The 19,212-nt window shown below is 45.4% G+C and overlaps 1 protein-coding gene across 6 annotated transcripts in view; it reads left to right on the forward strand.

Moving 5' to 3' along the window:
* The first annotated feature begins 3,126 nt into the window (after nt 1–3,126).
* Nucleotides 3,127–19,212, forward strand: part of LOC102937518 (methylthioadenosine phosphorylase) — a 56,827-nt gene continuing 40,741 nt past the window's right edge. For 2 of the 6 annotated variants that reach the window (XM_037902057.2, XM_037902055.2), the window contains exons 1-5: nt 3,235–3,291; nt 4,857–5,045; nt 14,696–14,782; nt 15,237–15,361; nt 18,065–18,156. Coding sequence is in view for 1 of the 6 variants with exons in the window: in XM_037902053.2 (XP_037757981.1) it covers nt 3,259–3,291; nt 14,696–14,782 (120 nt within the window). In the remaining 5 variants the exon portion in view is untranslated. Of the gene's footprint in view, nt 3,292–4,856; nt 5,046–14,695; nt 14,783–15,236; nt 15,362–18,064; nt 18,157–19,212 lie in introns of all 6 variants that reach the window. The other 4 variants (XM_037902058.2, XM_037902056.2, XM_037902059.2 and 1 more) reach the window with 3 other exon arrangements.

The following is a 19,212-nucleotide window of genomic DNA, read 5'->3' on the forward strand; positions in this document are numbered from 1 at the left end:
CTGCATGATCATGAGCATATCTTGAAGGACTTGAAGTACCGGACACAAGAGAAGCCACCAAAAATGAATGCACTGCATTCGAGAAGTTCTTTAACAGAGTTATGCAAAATTACAAGAAGAAACCAAGAAGGATGTAGATATAGTGCTTCATAGTAGGCTTGTGTAGCCAACTTTAATTTGTGTGATGATTTAAAAACATTAGTTAAATCTAATAAAATGGTTGTGAAACATTTTTCAGTTTTTACTATGGTGCCATACAGCCCACCTTTGCCCTAACAGTCTCACCCCTCATCTGTCAACAACCCCCGCCCCCGATTTCAATTTCTGGGAAAAACACTGCAAGTATGTCACATTAGATGTGATCTGGATGAGGCCCAAATGGTTAGGGCATGTTCTCTATCTGGTACTGTATTTTACGGATGCAACTAAGAAAAAAAATTGCACTCCTGGGACCAAATTTTGCATTTAGATACTCAGGTTTACCTCTTATTGATTTCAGTAGGAGTTGCTCCACTGCATGGATGAAATCTATTCTACCCTTATAAATCCCAAACTATCAAGATCTAGACTGATGGTGCACAGAAGTGTTAGGTGAGGCCGACCCCATAGACAGGGACTGGGCCTGTTGTACATCTACTATTCCAATTTGTTGACAAGAATAGCAAACAGCTCCTCAGTGGGTACTGAGGCCACTGGGTCTAAACATGCATTCTGTGGGTACCATTCCTTTGGGTCAAACTGCTTTATGGCATTTGTCATAAATATAAAGAGAAGGGTAACCACCTTTCTGTATACAGTGCTATAAAATCCCTCCTGACCAGAGGCAAAATCCTTTCACCTGTAAAGGGTTAAGAAGCTAAGGTAACCCCGCTGGCACCTGACCCAAAATGGCCAATGAGGGGGCAAGATTCTTTCAGATCTGGAGGGGAGGAACAAAGGGTTTGGTCTGTCTGTGTGATGCTTTTGCTGGGAACAGATCAGGAATGCAGCCTTAAAACTCCTGTAAAGTTAGTAATTAATTTAGCTAGAAAATGTGTTGAGATTTTCTTTTCTTTAATGGTTTGTAAAATAAGCTGTGCTGGAGGGAATGTATATTCCTGTTTTTGAGTCTTTTTGTAACTTAAGGTTTTGCCAAGAGGGATTCTCTATGTTTTGAATCTGATTACCATGTAAGGTATTTACCATCCTGATTTTACAGAGGTGATTCTTTTACCTTTTCTTTAATTAAAATTCTTCGTTTAAGAACCTGATTAATTTTTCATTGTCCTTAAGATCCAAGGGATTGGGTCTGTGTTCACCTGTACCAGTTGGTGAGGATTATTATCAAGCCTTCTACAGGAAAGGTGGTGTAGCGCTTGGGGGGGATATTTTGGGGGAAGATGTCTCCAAGTGGGCTCTTTCCCTGTTCTTTGTTTAAAACGCTTGGTGGTGGTAGCATACTGGGACAAGGAAAAGTTTGTACCTTGTGGAAGTTTGTAACCTAAGCTGGTAAGAATAAGCTTAGGGTGTCTTTCATGCAGGTCCCCAGATCTGTACCCTAGAGTTCAGAGTGGGGAAGGAACCTTGACAGCATTCTATCCTGGCCTATGGAGGCCCAGCAGGGAGACCCTTTCTGCAGCACATAGGGTTATATAGGTACTAGTACCCTTATCCACTGTGCTGCTCCTACTGGGGGCTTAAGTAGTGCAGAGGGATTTGCCCTGGCCACCACACCAGGGGTGAATGTCATCCATGAGCATATCTGAGGACAAAATTTGTCCCACGATGTCTGGGATCATTCTATTCAGAAAAGAAAATGGCACTTGGGAGTCAAAAATTGGATTCCTTTTTCTGAAGCCATTCATCTCCTAAAAACAAATTTTGTCTGTGCACCCTCATTTTCTGAGTTCCATAATAGTGCACGGTGCTGTACAACCACAGAGAAAGGTACAGTCACTGCCTCAAGGAACTGTTTACAGTTAATGTGAAGCTATTGACTTTTATGCCGATTACTGAAGTATTCTTCTAGGGTTAGCTCTTTCCAAGTACTGAAATAGTAAATGGTACTTTCCATGTCTTTCTCTCATACAGTGTTTTAATATCAATAGCATGCAAATATACTGCCACCTGCAGGATAGTGATTACTATCTATTTACAGTTTGGCAATAGTTAACTTTGAAAATATTTTTCTCACTATTTATCATAAACACGTGTTATCTTGAAATGGAGACGTTTCCTTGTGAAAATATTTTTCTCCACTACATTCTAAAGGTGAAATGGGAGTTTTCCCACTGACTTCAATGGAGTCAGAATTTCATTCTTAGAGTTGAGGATGAAACATAATTTATTGTATTTTTGCTTACAGGACAGCCCAGCTTTTGATGCAGTTTAGTACCTGCACTTTTAGATGGCGCCCACTGACTTTTTTATATTTCCTTACTCATTCCTTACTTTACTTTCCTTACTCATTTTCCAAGAGAGGAACAGTCCAGTCCTGAATAACAACAGATAACTGTTTCATGCTTTTTCCCTTTGAATAAGAACACGATGACTGTCACATTTGTTCAGGACTGCGTTATTTCTCTCCTGGAAAATATCAATAGCGTTGCTAACTCTCACAGGCACCAGTCTTGTGATATTTAGTGCTTTTGTGAAAGTGCCAGGTACAGAAATTGGGTTGTTATGTGAGAATGTCAGCATTTTTGCCCCCCCCCCTTTTTTTTTTTTTACAGTAAATTTGTAGCCTTCATGCTTGTGAAGAAAAGCTTGAAAACACGAACCCTCATCACCGGAAGGCAACTTTTTAAAAAACACCCTTAAACGGTAATGGGTAAACTAATCTGACTGCGGGGAGGCCTCCTTCATTTTCGTACACTAGGGCTTGGTACTCCTGCCCCTGCCCTAGGCCGGCCGGCTCGCTGGGGAGAGGCAGATTCCCAGGGGCGGGTTTTCACAGCGCTCCGCGGGGGAGCAGCCGGCGGGCCCCGGGAGGAAGCGCTGCGCGCTGGTAGCACCGACTAGCAGCCATCCCCCCCGGGCTAGGGCCCCGCACCCGGCGCTGGACGGCGGCGGGCTCCCTGCGAGCGCAGATTGCGGGGCGGAGGGGGAGGCTCCCCCCGGCGCAGTGCGGAGCCGCCCAGGGAGCCGGCGCTGCCCAGCGGCTGCGGCTGTCTCCTCGGAGCAGGGGGCGGGACTCGTTCCGCCGACTGCAGCCCCCCGGCCGGCGCTAGCCTGGGCGGGCCGAGCCGGGACCGCCCCCTCGTCCTTCCTCCAGCAAACATGGCTGCAGCCGCGGCCGCCCCGGCTGCGAAGGTAAGAGGCGCTGCGGGCTCCTGCCCGGGCCCAGGCGGGGCGATTCCCCCCCCCCGGCCCAGCCTGTGCCCCCCCCCCCCCACGCGGGAGCCCCTGGCGGCCGCCGCGGGGTGCAGACGAGTCAGGCTGGGGCACGTGGGCTCCGAGGGAGGCGCCTCTGGGTGCATGTGGCAGGCTCCTGCCCGCGCCGGGGCGCATGGGCTCGGGGTGAGCGGCGTCTGCTCTGCTGTGATGCTCGGCAGCGCCCTTCGCTGCCCAGCCTCCTGCCCCCGCTTCGGCCCAGCGCCCTCCCTGCTGGGGGGGCACGGCCCCGTCGGCCGGCGCCCCCCACCCGTCTGGCAGGGCCCTGCTGCTCGTGTTACAGGGCACCCCCCAACGGCCACAGTGCAGACGTGTTGAGGCCTCCAACATGTGTTCTTGTCCAATAAAAGTCTCTTTGTCGGGTTTCCTTGTCGAGTCTGGAGGGGAGGCAGGGAGCTGCGTTCATTTACCGGTGCCATAAAGGCTCACAGGGTGCTGCCTCGGCCAACTAATCATAGTCAGCAGCAGCTGAGCATGGCAACGCAACAACGCTGGGTGTGTAAAAATCCAACCTTTAAAAGGAAAAGTTAGACGCTGTTGTCACACTCGGAATCCTGTGCTCTACCAAAAGCTATTTCTGGGCTCTGGTCAAGGGATGGGTAAAAGCATGATTGTTAACTAGATCAGTGTCTTGTTTACTGTAGGTTTGCCAGGTATTGATTTGTTAACTGGCTGCTGGTTTGGGGATTTGCTTTCTCCCCCACTCCATTTATAGTACTCAATGCCATAGTTAAGGCTAAGGGACTCTGCAGAATTCTGTTGTAGTCCTATCTTTACTGACTTGACTTTCTGAAAACTGTAGATGATCCTACATGTGTATCTTGTGGAATAAGAGCTAGGAGAGGCCAGGTTCATCTGCACTGAGGCTCTGTGCCATCGCACACTAGCTTCCCAGACCCCCTCTGTGGGAGCGCTGCTGCAAGGGTCCACTATCCTCCAGCTCATGTGATGATTGACTCTGTTAATACTGATTTAGCATTAATTTAGGTGTTAAGATTGTAAACTCTTTGGGAGCAGGGACTACTTTCTGTTTTATGTTTGTACTGTAGCCTGTACAATGGGGTCTCTAGGCCCTATGATGCACACCAATGTCAGAGGCTCTGTAGTTTTAGCTGCTATGCTTAGCCCTTTGCCTGCCTCTGTAGGACATGCTTTTTGGACCTGGGAAACAAGGAAGACTGGAAGAAGCTCCCACAGTTCTTGAGGTCAATGTGTAGACAAGCAATTTTCCCTGTCTTGAGAGAAAAGGGAAGCTAATTTGGGGTATCCTGGTTGGTGTCTGCCTTTTCCGTGAGTGGGGTGGGCCGAGTCTCTCTCACAGGGATATCTGTCCATTGAGGTACTATCTGCGCTACTGTGTCCCTGACAACCCACGGGAAGGTCTATGAAAGCAGGACTTGCTGCAGCAGTAAACTCTGTGGTTCCATGCTGCCACCAGGCCCACCTGGTGTGTGCCTAACTCCAGCCTCTTCTGATCACCCCAGGGGCCTGGGAAACAGGAAGAGGAAGAAGAGCAGCTGGACTGGCTTGTGGAAGGGAAGCATGAAGTCCAATGCTGGAGCTGATGTGGGTTCTCTTCTTCAAGTGGTCACAGCTGTGTATTCCCCTCAGGTGCATGCATACCTGAGGGGAATGCATATCTGCACCCACCTCTCAAAGAACAGTGGTTACAGGTAAATAACTGGTTTCAGAGTAGCAGCCTTGTTAGTCTGTGTCCGCAAAAAGAAGAGGAGGACTTGTGGCACCTTAGAGACTAACAAATTTATTTGAGCATAAGCTTTCGTGAGCTACAGCTCACTTCATCGGATGCATTCAGTGGAAAATAATTGGCTTTTATCTGTCAGTTCCTCTTGTCAGAGGGGAAGCTGCTCTAATGAGCCTTTGCTGGCTCCTTTAGAGAGAACTACCTGCCTGGGAGGCTGAAACATGTTCCCAAGCATGATTAGCACAGTTGTGGCACAAGGAAAGAAGGACGGTGATTTCCCCCAGCTCCTAGTTAGCTCATCTTCTTTCTGCAGCAAACTTACTCTGACTCTGCATTGCCCCTCCCCACTGTGAAGCACTCGTCCTTTCCTCCGCAGCTCTCTGCAGTGGCTTCCAGTTGTTGCCAAAGGGTAGATAAGGGTGCTGGACTCATGCCTCTATGATTCATTCCCTCCCATATTGCACTAGGTTATCCTCCTATTTGCCAATCTCCATTGTTCCATCTGCAACCACCCCTAAAATCCCTACCCACTCTCATATTCCCCCAACACCACAGGGTAGGTTGGGGGGGGGGGGGCATACCTTTCCCCCAACACCACAGGGTAGGTTGGGGGGGGGCATACCTTTCCCCCAACACCACAGGGTAGGTTGGGGGGGGGGCATACCTTTCCCCCAGCAATGCCCACCAGTGTAATCCACTCCCCCATCCCCATAATGATGACAGCCTGCTCCTCATTCCTGCAACTTGACATAAGACCTTCCCTGCATTGGTGGCATTCCCAGAGATGAAAGCTGTCTGTGGGCTGTGATGGTAGCTCCAGCTCCTCAAACAGCATCATAGCAAAGGGCCCCGCTCTCTGACACCTACCCGTGAGTTTAAATTGTCAGCTTTATATTACAAAGGGAGTGTGTTCAAATCCCATGGCACCCGTGATTTTTGTTACTCGAAATTTAGAAATAGAATCTACTTTCTATTAGTGGAACTAAGTTTTGCTGTGATTTTTAAAGCAGAAAATAAAAAAGTGTCACATGGATTGTGTTTTGGGAGGAGGGAAGGAGTAAGAATAAGGTCAGTTAGGAAAAAGAACAGTTTGGCTGTATTGTGGATTCTCAACCAGGGAGTCACAATCACCCTGCCCATCCCATATTGCTTAATGAGAGGGGTTATAGCTATATCCTGGCTAGACAAAAAAGTAGTAGTGAAAATCAAGGAGGTAGCCCAAGTTCTACAGACATCGGCCTGTTTCATCAGCCAACTGATAATATGGTGAAGAACCCCATATCTCCAGTTTGCATTGTTGTCTTTAATTACAAAGTTTATCATTTTTACTGGATAGAACAATTCAGTTTGAAAAGCACTCTCTGCGGAAATTATCCTCAATCTTAAATTCTGGGCTGCAGTTATGTTGGCAGATATGTGGTTCCTAACTAAAACCAACTTAATTATTAGCCCCTTTTATTCATTTTTTTAGAATTTCAAAGAATAATAAAAACCTTTCACAATTTCTATCCTGATTTGTATGAGTTACAAAATTCAGCAAACACTGAAGAGTATTTGAACAATTTCCAGCCTCTGTTTAGATTGTGGTTTGTGATTGGTCCCATAAGGATATGTCTATACTGCAGTCACAGGTGCAATAGCAGCTTTTGTAAACATACTTCCTGGGCGAATTCTGTGCCAAAAAAATTAAAAATTCTGCGCACAATATTTTAAAATTCTGCATATATTATTTGTCAATAACAGAATATAATCACTCTAGTTTCAATTATTTTGGTAACTTATTTCAAAACACCTGTCAGAAAGTATGTCAACAATACAGACAACAATGAAAAAAGATTCCCCCAGGAGTAGAGAGTTAAAGAAACCCAATTGGGGGTATGCTGGAGGGGGCTGTGTCGGCTCCCCGAGAGCCCAGACACCTCAACTCCCTCCCCCCAGAACCCAGCCGTGGAGCACCTCCCAGCTCCAGCACCCTCTTTCCCCCCAGAGCCTAGCTGCAGGGAACCCCTAGAGCCCAGATGCCTGCACCTCCTTCTCACCAGAGCCCAGCTGCAGGGCGCCCCTAGAGCCCAGGCGCCTGCACCTCCTTCCCCCCAGAGATCAGCTGCAGGGCAGCCCAAGAGCCCAGGCACCTGCACCTCCTTCCCCCCAGAGCCCAGCTGCAGGGCACCCCAAGAGCCCAGGCACCTGCACCTCCTTCCCCCCAGAGCCCAGCTGCGGGGCACCCCTAGAGCCCAGATGTCTGCACCTCCCTCTCCCCAGAACACAGCCACCGACAACTGCATTCTGCTCTTCCTCCAGAGCCCGGCTGCGGGGCACCCCCTGGCCCAGACACCTGCACCTCCCTCCCCCAGGACCTTTACTCCCCCCAGCTTCTTTACTGTCCCACAGAGGGACGCAGTGCCCTTCCTCACCCTTTGCCTGAGCTGGGACTCCCAGACCCTCTCCCATCCCTAGGCGGATGAGGATCAAGCAAGGCTTCAGAACTTGCAGAGCCTCCATCCCCACCGGGCTGGTGCTCTGCGAGCTACAATGACTCTAATGGCCACCAGCAGCTCTGCAGCCCCAATGCTGCAGGGGAAACGTCAAATTCTGTGCAAATTCTGCATTTCACAGTGGCGCAGAATTCCCCCAGGTGTAATAGCTAGTACAGCTAAAAATAGCACTGAAGATGCAGCAGGGACATTCATACGTTTTCACTTTGCTAATCTGTGCAGAAGTTCATAGGTGCTGGAACTAGAGGTGGTGGTGGTGGGGTCCTGCAGCACCCCCTGCCTTGAAGTGGTTTCCATTATATACAGGATTTACAGTGTGGTTCAATGTTTCTCAGCACCCCCACTATACAAATTGTTCCTGCACCCATGCAGAAGTCCATGCCAGTGTCATCTCTGCTACTTTTAGTATGCTAGTTAGATTAACGCTAGTGTGGGTATGTCTATGTGACCTGCAGATCCCACCTTTGATTGCTACGTAGATGTTGTTTCTACTCCATATGACGATGACTGAAACTTTGGACTCTTGAGTAATAAATATCCCATAATAGTTCAGGTACAGTTTTTGAGGCAAATAATCATAGCTTTCAGGACTCTTGAGTATTTTCATGAACAAAGCAGTATTTGTCCAAATACTCATGATCTGTGAATAACACTAAAGCAAAAATCACCATTCTTATTACAAAAATTATGAGCAAATATTACTGTGATTTATTTTTCTTCCCTAGTCTGCCTATTTGGATTATACAGTGTATTAAGGATTTAGTTGTTTGCCTGCAATAACACACATACAGCACAAGGTGGCACCAAAAGGAAAAAAATCTGTTTATATACTACTGCACAGCAGATGACATGAACCAGGCTTTCACATGGAAAAGTATTTGGCACATAATAAAGACCACAGTCTTTGCTTATTGAAAAGAGATGCCTGATGAGCTAATTGCAATATAATGACACGGCATCTGTAGGGTTTCTATAAACGTAGGGTTGTAGAAATTGAGAGCAAGAGACAGATTTTTGTTTTAGATTGTCACTGGGATTTCCACGTGGTGCTTTTTTATTATTATTATTTTGTTAAGAGATACACATCCTTAGCTGTACAGCTAGAAACCATTCTGAGAGTTTAGATAACATGCTTTTATTACTGACAAGGTATTGGGGGGGGGCAAAAGAGGGGGGTATGTGGTTTTGTTTGTTTTTTAAAAGCTCAACATGATTTGAGTTCTTCCACTTAAAACTCAGACAAAATTGCAACAGTAACTGCCAATTGAAAAAAGCAATATTTTTGCTCTGTGTAACAGAGGGCAAAATTATTTCTTTACATGCCAACAGTGTGCTTGGGATTGTAAAAGACCACACAATTAAAAACAGCCACTATTCTGAAGAGCCTAATCTAATTCCCATTGAAGTCAGTAGAAAACCTCCCATTGATTTAAGTGGGAGTTGGATCAGACCCTAAAAGACACAAAGATGACTGGTTCCACCGGGAAGCCCAAGGAAGATATAACTTGGAAGTGTATGTTTCTTTCTCGTTGTATTATTAATTTGATTGTGAAGGCTGCACAACTTTCTTTGATTGAAATATGCAGTAATAAATCAGTTTGCCCTCGGTATTCATTGTGAAATGGGGCACTGCCAGTTTAACCATTTTGCTTTTCTGACTGACCCAAGAGAACATGCACCAAATCCTTATTCCTATGGATGTAGCTTTGTTGAAGAAGTCAGCGTTTGCTAAAACTAAATGAAGATTCCCTCTTTGTTGCTAGCACTATGCTGGAACTTGTTAACTCTGTGCAGACTGTACCAGAACACAAAGCTTTTTAAAAAACAAAACAAAAACTGTATCCCTAGCAGAATACGAATTCACATTCTTCATACTTTCACTAACAGAAGATGCCACTATGCTGGCTGTGAATACTGTCCCCCTATCGGACACTCTGTGTAGAGGCCTGGTGGTAGAGCCAAGAACAGAAATGATATTTCTTTGTATGTGTGTAACTTAGCTTGGTAGCAGCAGGTGGAGCTGGTACTACTTTGTAAGGTAATGGCTGATTAGAAGGCAAACTCCACATATTGTAATTAGCTTTTTATAACACAAATATAGAGTTATGCTAAACCCATTGTTACATTTCAGGTATTATTAAGCACCACTCTTTGAAGGTTACAAGGTTAAAAAGAATACTCTGAACCCAAAAGTAGGTCCAGGGGCACAACTATGAAGTCCCGAGGGGGTTCTGTGCATAGTGGAAGTGTTCTCTGGCCCCTTTCCAGCATTCTTCTGGGTAAGCAAGGTTGAGCAATTATAAAATAAGGTGTCTCTGTAGGTGCAGTGGGGTAGTTGGACTATAGCTCCTTAAACCTAGAAGGATACATAATTCATTTGGGCAGCTGAGCTGATCAAAACTAGAATTTCTTTTCTGTGGGAAATTCCAGCATTTCAAAAAATTTCATTCTGAATTGGAATGAAAATTTCCCACAAAGGATTTTCTGAAAATGTTTTGTTTTGGGTCATGTTTGTTTCATTTATGGCTTTTATATACCGTATTTTAATATTTTATATGTTTATATTTTTTGATTAGGGTTTAAAGAATTTAAAGAATTTAAAATTTATATGAATATAAAATATATGAAATAGTGATTGGTAATTTGACATTGGTATTTGATTTGCTCATTTCTGGTATTCTGACTGGTCATTTGTAATATAATTATTTTGTTATACCATTTTTACAAGAATAAAAAATTATAAATAAATTTCAAAATAAAAAAGTTGTTTCAAAACAATATACCAAAACATTTGTATAAGTTTGAAATGGAAAGTTCCAACATTATCAAAATGCTTGGTTTCAATTTTTTTCTAAATTAAATTTTTATCCAAATCAACAGTCCATGGAGCATTTTGACCAATGGAGATTTTCCAGTGGAAAAACATTTCTTCAGACATTTTTTTTGACCAGCTCTAGATTTAATGGTCTCTCTCTTCCCTCCTTTTTTATGTGTGAGTGGATGAAATACTCCTATATCTGACGATCACCTTTAAAGTAGCACAAATTAGTTCAGAGGCATAGTTTGCTCTCATATTGTTTTTCAGAATAAATCCCTAATTACTGTTTCAGACATTGCTGGGACCTCCTGTGTCTCCATCAAAAAGAAGTTGAATGGACATAGAACCATCGAATCATAGGACTGGAAGGGACCTCGAGAAGTCACTAGTCCAATCCCCTGCACTCATGGCAGGACTAAGTATTATCTAGACCAGTGGTTCTCAAAGCCGGTCCGCCGCTTGTTCAGGGAAAGCCCCTGGCGGGCCGGACCAGTTTGTTTACCTGCTGCGTCCGCAGGTTCGGCTGATCGCAACTCCTACTGGCCGCGGTTCGCCGCTCCAGGCCAATGGGGGCTGTGGGAAGTGGTGCGGGCCAAGGGATGTGCTGGCTGCCCTTCCCGCAACCCCTATTGGCCTGGAGCGGCGAACCACGGCCAGTGGGAGCTGCAATCAGCCGAACCTGTGGACACGGCAGGTAAACAAATCGGTTTGGCCCGCCAAGGGCTTTCCCTGAACAAGCGGTGGACCAGCTTTGAGAACCACTGATCTAGACCATTCCTGACAGGTGTTTGTCTAACCTGTTCTTAAAAACCTCCAATGATGGAAATTCCACAGCCTCCTAGGCAATTTGTTTCAGTGCTTAACTACCCTTATAGTTAGGAATTTTTTCCTAATGTCCTACCCTAACCTCCCTTACTGTAATGTAAATCCATTATTTCTTGCCCTGTCCTCAGAGGTTAGGAGAAAATTTATTTTTTTTCTCCTTCTAACAACCTTTTTGTATTTGAAAACTTTTAAGTTCCCCCTTCTGTCTTCTCTTCTGCAGACTAGATAAACCCAATTTTAAAAAATTTTCCTCACAAATCATGTTTTCTACACCTCTTTCCTGAAGTGTGGCATCCAGAACTAGACAGTCCTCCATATGAGGCCTTATCAGTGTGGAGTAAAGTGGAAGAATTACTTCTAATGTTCTGCTTACAACGGTCCTGCTAATACATCCCAGAATTATGTTTGCTTTTTTTGCAACAGTGTTACACTGTTGACTCACATTTAGCTTTGAAATCCACTCTCATCTCCCTCCCCTCTCCCCCCCCCAAGATTCCTGTCCGCAGTACTCCTTCCTAGGCAGTTATATCCCATTTTGTGTATGCAATTGATTGTTCCTTCCTAAGTGGAGTACTTGACATTTGTCCTTATTGAATTTCATCCTGTTTACTTCAGACCATTTCTCTAGTTTGTCTGGATGATTTTGAATTTTAACCCTATCCTCCAAAGCACTTGCAACCCCTCCAAGCTTGGAATCATCTGCAACCTTTATAAGTGTACTCTCTATGCCATTATCTAAATCATTGATGAAGATATTTAAAAGAACCAGACCCAGAACTGATCCCTGCAGGACCCCACTCATTATGTCCTTCCAGCATGACTGTGAACCACTGATAACGACTCTCTGGGAATGGTTTTCCAACCAGTTATGCACCCATCTTATAGTAGCTCCATCTAGGTTGCATTTTCCTAGTTTCTTTATGAGATCATGCAAGAGAGTATCAAAAGCCTTACTAAAGTCAAGATATACCACATCTACCACTTCCCTCCTATCCACAAGTATTGTTACTCTGGTAAAAGAAAGCTGTTAGGTTAGTTTGACAGGATTTGTTCTTGACAAATCCATGCTGACTGTTATTTATCATGTTGTTATCTTCTAGTTGTTTGCGAATTGATTGCTTGATTATTTGCTCCATTATTTTTCCAGGTACTGAAGTTAAGCTGACTGGTCTGAAATGCCCCGGGTTATCCTTATTCCCCTTTTTGTAGTTTGGCACTATATATGACATTTCTCAGTCTTCTGGAATCTCTCCCATCTTCCATGAGTTTTTGAAGATAATTGTTAAAGGGTCAGATAACTCCTCAGTCAGCTCCTTGAATATTCTAGTATGTATTTCATCAGACCCTGGTGACTTGAAGATGTCAAACTTGTCTACGTAATTTTTAACTTGTTCTTTCCCTATTTTAGCCTCTTCTGATCCTACCTCGTTTTCACTGGCATTCACTACGTTAGCCGTCCAATCACCACCCACCTTTCTGGTGAAACCCAAAACAAAGAAGTCATTAAGCACTCTGCCATTTCCACATTTTCTGTTGTTATTTTTTCCCCCTCATTGAATAACGGGCCTACCCTGAACTTGGTCTTCCTCTTGCTTCTAATGTATTTGTAGAATGTTTTCATGTTACCCTTTATGTCTCTAGCTAGTCTGGTCTCATTTTGTGCCTTGGCCTTTCTAATTTTGTCCCTACATCCTTGTGGTGTTTGTGTATATTCATCCTTTATAATTTGACCTAGATTCCACGTTTTGTAGGACTCTTTTTTTATTTTTTTAGATAATTGAAGATCTCCTGGTTAAGCGAGGGTGGTCTCTTGCCATACTTCCTATCTTTCCTATGCATATTGCAGGCAAGCAAGGAAGGCTTCTTTGGTTGACAGCCTCCATCCTGTTCGCTCAATGTGAACGTCTTACACAATTTAACCTGAGATAAAATGGTGTGGGGCACTGTGTAGGTTTGGATAACTGAGTGCTTGGCTGAACTGGGGCTCTAGTCAGCCAAATATGTTTTTTCAGGGAGGCTACATGGCCTGAAAGTTAGTAGCTTCTCAGCTAGTAGCTTTGTGTCAGACAAATCTAACTAGTTGCCAACACACTTTCCTTTTTGTCTCTTCCCCATACATCTAGAAGCAACTGCTATTGGGAGAGGAAGAAACTTAAGAGCCATACCTTAATGGCAATCAGGGTTAATTATATCAATTCAGGTGTTGCATTTCTGGGGACCATTATGTCCCTGGTGACCAGAGCTACTGAGGGCTTGGCTATGCTTGCAAGTTAGAGCGCATTAAAACAGCCCTGGGTGCCCTAGCTGACTACCCGTCCACACTGGCAAGGCATGTAGAGCGCTCTGACTCCACGGCTAGAGCGCTTCTGGTACTCCACCTCGGCGAGAAGATTAACGCTTGTTGCACTTTGGCTGAAATGCCCAGGCGTCAGTGTGAATGAGGTGTTGCATTACTGCACTCTGATCAGCCTCTGGAAATGTCCCATAGTCTCCTTAAGTCAAATGGCCACTCTTGTCATTGTTTTGGAATCGCTGCAAGAATGCGGATATGTCCTTTGAAAGCTCCGTTTCTGACATCCGGCATGCTTATCTGCTCTGGGACAAAGCAACCATTAGCGTGGACTTCTGTGTGAGGCGGAGGGTGGGGGGGTGTCTGCTATTGTCTGACCTTACAAGACAGCATGCTGACATGCTCTCAGCCCTCCCCAAAACCCACTCTCTCTCCCCCCACATACACACAACACACTCCCTGTCACACTCCACCACCACCTCCCATTTGAAAAGCACATTGCAGCCACTTGCATGCTGGGATAGCTACCACAATGCACTGCTCTCTGTGGCTGTTGCAAGAGCTGCTAATGTGGCCACGCCAGTGTGCTTGTAGCTGTCATTGTGGACAGATTGCAGCGCTTTCCCTACTGCGCTCTGCGAAGCCTGGTTTAACTCAAAGCGCTCTACATCTGCAAGTGTAGCCATGCCCTCAGTCTTTGTTCTTGTTCTTCCCATTGCAGAAAAGGTGTACAACAATCTCGTATGAATACTATTTGTGTTACAGCCTTGATTACAGCATAAGTTGTGCTGATCTCTTTGGCATCAGTTATCAAGTTTGCCAGTTAACACCCATGTTTACTTTCACATTGGGGATAAATGATTAATCAGTGGCTCGCTCTTTGTGCAGTTTGATAACTTCTAAATTTGGTGTCTGTTTGAACTGGGTAATGGTAGTCAAGCCTTTGTACTTGGGGAAAATTATATGAAATATGGCCTAAAGTGACATGCTACAAGTCTTCATGAGAAACCTGAGCTGTAGCTATAATGACTGGTGCTTTTTGGATCCTTGGTTCTGGGCCCATCTCAAGCAGAGATGAGTCAGAAAATAAACTGGGTAGCTGGCTAGAAATCCAGGGTTAGTGTCACTGTCAGATTTAACATGCAGTGTAATCTCTAGAGCTCTAATACTTATTTTTGTTTGTTTGTGAGATTGGAATTATTGGTGGAACTGGCCTGGACGATCCTGACATCTTGGAAGGAAGAACAGAAAAATATGTGGATACTCCTTATGGCAAGGTCTGTATAATATTTTTCTTATGGCTTGCTAAGATGCTTATTTTTTTGGGTTAAAGAGTCTTTTACTTGTGTGCTTTATGGTAAGTTTTTCAGCCTAGGAGGTACAAAGTAGACAATGCTCACAATAGATTGCTGAGTGTTGGTCAGTGTAATAGAGTTCCTGAAGGTCAGGTGGCAGTGCGCCCAGCATCCAGCCTCGCCCTGCCCAGGACAGCTTTTCAGTCTAGTTCCTCACTTGTGCGTGGACTTAGCATCATCTTGTGTTTTCAGTGTCCTTGCCCTCTCCTTACCGTGAGGCTTATGCACCATCTGCAAGAGAAGAAGTTGGTAGGGCAGCCTGTGCCTTCCCACTCCATCGGGCTCCAGCCCAGGCCCTATAAGAGTGAATTAGGATCTGGCATCTTGGAGTCTCTTCGGAGTTACCCTTCCTGGGTCCCTCCATCTCTCCCAACAGCTCCAAGTACAACGTAAGATATCAGTAGAAAAGGCAGCTAAACCTTCAGCCCCAACTGGGCACAGCATGCAGTCCTCTTCCTCACAGGAAGGCTTCTTCGGCACCCTTCTCCAGGAAACCCCAAGGTAGGTGTGTCTTCCTCCCCACCTCCCCCTTCTGAGCTGAGTTGCTCCCTTTTAAGCCTGTTCTGCAGTTGGAGGATGCTCTGCAGGTTTGGAGAGGTGGGGATACCTGGGCCCAGTGTGGGGTTTGTACACTGTATCACAGTCAGCTTATAACGACTGCTAGAAGCAAGGTGTTATAATGACAACCAAGTGTGGAAGAGAATACACCCCATTCTCCCCCACATCCACTGATCTTTAAATATGATGAGATAAGAAGCACAATGGAGAATTCTCAGCCCAGGGTTGGGATATGGTGGTTTGCAACTTTCCAATTCTGGGCTGCTCCATAGCCTCTGGCATAATTTAGACAGCCCTGTGGGCCTTTCTAAATTAGAGCAGCCTTCCCTGGCAGCCTCTGGGCCCCAGCACTACTTAGGATCTCTGCAGTATTACTTGCTGTGACCCCACCCTGGTACTCCCCCTACACCAAGATTTACAAGGGGATCCTTGTGAGGCAGTCTGATGACTGTCTTTTGCTGGTCCTGTGCAGGGAGGAATTCCCTACCAGCCAGATTCTGGGCTTTCAGAGGCTCTATGTTACTCTAGTCCTTTTACCAAGCAAAAGTGGCTGGAGCTAAAGTGAGAATCTCATCCTATGTCTGTCTGTTTAGCCAACTGTTTATACCTATAGTGCCAGCACATAGTAAGAGACAGTCCCTGCTCCAGAGAGCTTGTAATTTAAATAGACCAGGCAGACAAAGGATGGAAGAAAAGGAGTGTTGTTATTCCCATTTTACTGGTGGGGAACTGAGGCAGAGAGCGTAAGTGACTTTCCGTAGGTAGTGTATAATAAAACTGGAAATTAAACGCAAATCTTCCATAATATCTGCGGAACAGGAGACTGTTCAGAACAACCATCCATGTGATATTTTGCTGTATGTTTACCGTCTTCTACCAGTGCAGTTCATGAGACATATGATACGTGGCAATAACAGTTATTTTATGGGGAGGAACCTGTGTGGAAACCTAAACCTGTATATCTTTTTCATGGGGTTCAACACTACCCTGTAGGGTCCAAGATCTGGAAGGAGAACTCTACCTCCAACAAAAATGGTGTTGGGGAAGACTTTGTGAGTGTAAGGGACACGGGGGGAGAATGGAGTAAATGTGGACTCTGGCAATTGGCCATGGTGGGGAGGTAATAAGGTAGGGGGAAAGCTGAATTAGAGGAAGATATTTGAATTTCCAACCACCCTGTAAAATCTGCAAGAGTACTGGGGAGAGGATGAAGGGGACTTATTCACTTGCATCCCTCCGTCTTCCCCACCCTGCTCCCAAAACTAAAACAAGCGTCTCATATAGAACAGAGATCCTTTCACCTCTAAGATGCTGTCTTGAATCCAGGCTAGAATAGCAAAAACAAAATGGTTGCCATCTGACATTTCCCCTATATGAGATTAGCTGCTGGTTTTAGTAATGTTCTCAGTGGAAATTGTGCATATTGGAAAATTGCCATTGCAATTGACACCTTTTTTTGGCAGTCTCAGTATATAATTCTGGGGCTTTATGTACATGGAAGATTTAACTGTCCTCTTGCCCTTGGAAAGGTCTCTTCAGATCACAGTTTGGAGTAAATTGGTGGGACAGTGTGGGGAAGCTTTCATTATTATTAAATGTGCATGTTGATGTTTTCTCACAAGCATATAGAAGGAAATTGTGCCATAGTGAGGGAAATTGAGAATTGGACTGATTGGCCTTGCAACTTTGAAATCTGACCCGGTGCACTACTGCTATGCCATCACAGGGATCCCTGCATTTCCCCCATCAAACCTCAGACTGCAAAGTATACCAAAATATGATGATGTGGAAAAATGTCTCATAGCATCTAGATTGAGGCCACCAAAATAATTTTATTTATAATTCCAAATACACTTGAATCTACACTTTGCAATGTGAAAGAGCTAATGCATCAATCTACTGTTCTGTTCTCTGATTTTTCTTCTGATATGAGGTATTCAATTTCAGTAGATCTTATTAACTGTGGCTTTAAACACACACATTATTTTACTATCCTGCAGCATTAGCTCTGAGCTATGTTATGGATGATTTTAAGGTACACAGCAAATTTGCTGCGATACTTCATAAATTGAAAAACAGTAGCTGTGTAGTGAGTTGTGTTATGGAATGTTGTAAGAACAAAATAGCTTGGTAACTAGACGATAAGGGTTTTCTCTATCCTGATGCCTAAGGAAACTTTGCTCTCCCAAAGCCACATCTGGCTCAGAACAGTGAGTAAGCATTTGGTAAGGGATATAGCAAGGTTAATGAGATGTTTCAAATGTCAGTAGGTTAAAATTAAATAGGGACTTTCTAAAAAATCAGGATATGATAAATCCTCTGGACAATTCCCTTTTTCTAAAGGCATTGTGATTCCATTTCTGGCAGACTTTAAAGCATGATACATAGTCCAATAAAATACAGCGCTTGAAGAGACCATGTAATGAGAATAAAACAGCAGATATAAAATCAAATGACAACTGAGATATTGTACTTAGCATTAAACTACAAATAGTGTTCCTATGGGAACTATTAGACATCATAGCATTTCTAAAATTGCATGGGTGGATATTTTTAAACATTGGGAAGATAGTTAATAAATTAGTAATTATGATCAAGAAAGAAGTAAAATTAAAAGATTTTGTAAATTTCTATTTTGGTTCTAAGACCCAGGATAACAGTTGAATGACTGGCACTGAAGAAGGTCAACAGGAGCCACAGAAGCTCAACATCTCTGAAAACGAGGCCCTAAACCAGAGGTGGGCAAACTAGGCCAACGGGCCACATCCGGCCCGCGGGACCCTCCTGCCTGGCCCCTGAGCTCCTGGCCCTGGAGGCTGTTCCCCGGCCCCTCCCCTGCTGTTCCCCCTCCCCCGCACCCTCAGCGCACCGCGGCACTGGCGCAATGCTCTGGGCGGCCGGGCAGCGCAGTTGCAGAGCCGCCGCCAGCCACCAGTGCTCCAGGCAGTGCGGTAAGGGGTGTTGGATAGAGGGCAGGGGAGTTGGGGGGGTGGTCAGAGGGCAGGGAACAGGGGGGTTGAATGGGGACAGGGGTCCCGGGGGGGGGTGGGAATTGGATGGGGCATTGGGGGGCAGGGAGAAGGGGTGATTGGATGGGGCAGGGGTCCCGGGGGGCAAGTCAGGAATGAGAGGGGGGCAGTCAGGGGTAGGGGGTGGTCAGGGAGCAGGGGGTGGTGGATGGGGCTGGAGTCCCGGGGGGGGGGGGGGGGCGCTGTCGGGGCCGGGGGGTTGGATGGGGCTGGAGTCCCGGGGGGGCCGTCAGGGGACGGGGGGTTGGATGGGGCAGGAGTCCTGGGGGAGCCATCAGAGAGCGAGAAGCGGGGGAGGTCACATAGGAGGCGGGGGCCGGGCCATGCCTGGCTCTTTGGGGAGACACAGCCTCCCTTAACCGGCCCTCCATACAATTTTGGAAACCCGATGTGGCCCTCAGGCCAAAAAGTTTGCCCGCCCTAAACCTTTTAGTAAGGTAACAGGTTTGAGGATGGCAGAGTTAGTAGAAGTACCATCAACTTATTAGGGTATATGGCTCTATTTAAGCAATGGTATTTCCCAGTGATGGAGATGATACCACTGTGGGGTAAGGTTGGGAATAGGTAGGTGGCAAGGGGAGGGACTTTTCCATTTGATATACTGAGGCTTAGAGCTAGGTGAGAAACTTTCATGAAAAGTTTCAAGATTTCAAAAACAACAAAAAATCTTGTTGTGTATCAGGATAATAAAACCCTAAAACTTTTCTAGTTTTTCATGGAAACTTGTGAGACAGGCACCTTGCCACCTCACAGTAGCCTGCTGGT

Source organism: Chelonia mydas, chromosome 5, assembly GCF_015237465.2.
Source record: "Chelonia mydas isolate rCheMyd1 chromosome 5, rCheMyd1.pri.v2, whole genome shotgun sequence".
NCBI lineage: Eukaryota > Metazoa > Chordata > Testudines > Cheloniidae > Chelonia > Chelonia mydas.